At 48.0% G+C, this 2,500-nt stretch overlaps 1 protein-coding gene across 3 annotated transcripts in view; it reads left to right on the forward strand.

Moving 5' to 3' along the window:
- Nucleotides 1–2,500, forward strand: part of LOC126579538 (uncharacterized) — a 7,387-nt gene that overhangs the window by 4,397 nt on the left and 490 nt on the right. For all 3 annotated transcript variants that reach the window (XM_050242919.1, XM_050242921.1, XM_050242920.1), the window contains one exon: nucleotides 1–2,500. This exon is cut by the window's left edge and continues 686 nt beyond it; it is cut by the window's right edge and continues 490 nt beyond it. In XM_050242919.1, coding sequence (XP_050098876.1) covers nucleotides 1–910 — 910 coding nt within the window. In that variant the 3' untranslated portion in view covers nucleotides 911–2,500.

A 2,500-nucleotide genomic window follows, 5' to 3' on the forward strand; every position in this document is an offset into this window, starting at 1 on the left:
CGGCGACGGAAGAATTGGTGCGGCGAGTGAAGGGTCGTCTAATGGTGCGCTAACGGAAAATGGACCTGGTAGATCGCCCCACGAGGGTGGTAATTCGTTTTGTGGTTTACCCTGTCCGAGTTCCAGCTGCTGTGGAGTCAGCATCAAGGGTACCAGTCGGCCTCTTGCTGCTACAGGGAGCGTATTAGGACCGGGGGCAACACCTGTAGTTCCCGCAGCATCATTATTACTGGATGGCTCGAGTGGGGCTACTAACAACGGGAGCAGCTCTTACAATGCATCACGAACGAATGGGGGCCGTGCCGTTGCTCCAATTGCCACCATTCACCCGAATGCACATCTCGTCATCAACCATAATCACGTGCTCCCCGAAAGCACCAACGGCGATATCGGTATCAGTGCGCTGCCCAATGGCTTATTGTCGTCATCGTTCGCGCTCAATTCTAACACCACGCATTCGGGTAGTATCGCGCAGGCCACCACCAGCCACACTAACAGCAACAGCACCAACAACGGCAACAATACGAGCGTTAGTTCGGGACTCGACTACGCTACTCAGCTGCAGATGAAGTGGTTCATGTGTGATGATGATAAGATCAAGGTGATGACACAGGCCGAGTTCGAGGATATGCTGTCACCACGGCGGCGACATGTGATAACGCCGTACCTGCTGTTCTATGCACGATTTGATGTGCAATCGGCCGCAACCTCGCCACAGCTCGTCACTTCTCAACCGAATGTTTCGTCAGCCGCACCGAATAAGCCGTACGCTAGCCAGGCAGCCAGTTCGTCGTCAGGTAGCAGTGGAACCATGCTAGCCTCCGTCATCAGCACCAATCATCCGGCATCGTCGGGATCTCCTCCGACTGTCCCACCCGATGGTCCAAACTCCTCGGTCGTCACACAGTAGACACACACTGGAACACACGGTGTGCGTGTTCGCGCAAGCACATAAAACATAGGCAGAAGATTATTTGCTATATCCATTTCCTTCCTTACTCTCCTCTCCACCACCACTCGCCCTTTCTCCAATCCTTCTGCGTTCCCGTTTTAGCTCCTCTTTCCCGATGAGCCGTTTAGTATTAAATGAAAAGTGATCCTTCATAAGTCTGTCGATTAAGATGAATGGGAACGGGCTAGGGGGCCCTGTATTCATCGTGGGTGGTGAAAGGGGTGTGCGAGGGTTTAATCTACGACAGGATGCGCAGCTGTCCTTCCAGACGCCGGCATCTGAATCCGTTTTCTGTATGTCATGGTCATGTTAGATGGAAGCCGTCTAGCGCTTCCATGGTTGATCCCCTTCGCTTTACAGTATTGTAGATCATCGTGTAAAAGCGCAAAAACAAATGTATTCGTTGTAACATATATGTATCTGCTTATAGGTATGGTGGCTAAAAGCGGTATAAGCAAGTGGTCGTAACAACTATTCATAAATTAAAGTCGGCAAGATGAAAAGAAGAGCTACCGCTACTCCATTAACAATTTTCTGCTGGTGGTCCGATATGTTAAAGTTAGAAATAGCATCGAAGCGATAATTGGATGGTGGCAAACCTGTCGACTGTCGAATGTGAATGCATAGCCGAAGCCAAGCAGCGGAATGCATCACTATCGGCGAATCTATCAGGTGCTTTCATAGGCAGATAGAGAAAGGAAGCGGAAGCGAATTATTGCCAAAAAAGCTCGAACGATTTTCCTTCGGTGGGGTAGGTAAGGAGTTTACCCCGGGCCTAGAGCGCCGAGGAGGGAAGAATCCCGAAGTAGGCTAAGAGCCGAAGTCGTATGCATACTGTCACTGGCAAGAGAATAATCAAATCGCCAAATTCACCACCTTGAATGGCTTACGGTATTAGGTGTGCAAGAGGAAACCATGTTTTGCCCGCGGAAGGGGGTGGTAAAGTCATTGTTTAATGCGATACAGTTCAAGCGATGATTTCCGCTTTGGGGAGAGATTGAGCTTATGTCGCGCTTTCATTTCGTTCGAATTTCATGTTCAGGTCTTCGATCATATCGTTACTGGCAGTGACCAGCGTCATTACCCTTCCAGTCTCTAATGATTAAAGGATAGAAATATTCCGAAAATAACTACCTTTACATCGCCAGAAACATCAAGCCTTTGGGGCAAATGATTATTAACTGATGCACACCTGATGATTTGTTTTGTTTTGTAGTTTCATTTCCATTCTCTTCTCTTGTATCCTGCCGTCTCATTTTTTTTAAAATAGATACCATCTACTGATTATGATCTAAGATAACCAAAATTAACAGTCATAATTTCACCGCTACCCATGTGATGGATTATATAGTTCTCCTAGTATAGTAGTTATGTAAATAAGCGCGAGCGCGCAGCACCAGGAGGAAAGCTTGTCTCGCTTAGAGATGACGTTTTCGGGAAGCTCCCACATGGTCGGTTGAGAGCAAAAGAATACAAGGAGGCAGATTCACTCAGCAGAGAGAGAGAGAGAGAGAGAGAGAGAGAGAGAGTAATATGTTGTTGAAACGT

Source organism: Anopheles aquasalis, chromosome Y, assembly GCF_943734665.1.
Source record: "Anopheles aquasalis chromosome Y, idAnoAquaMG_Q_19, whole genome shotgun sequence".
Classification (NCBI taxonomy): domain Eukaryota; kingdom Metazoa; phylum Arthropoda; class Insecta; order Diptera; family Culicidae; genus Anopheles; species Anopheles aquasalis.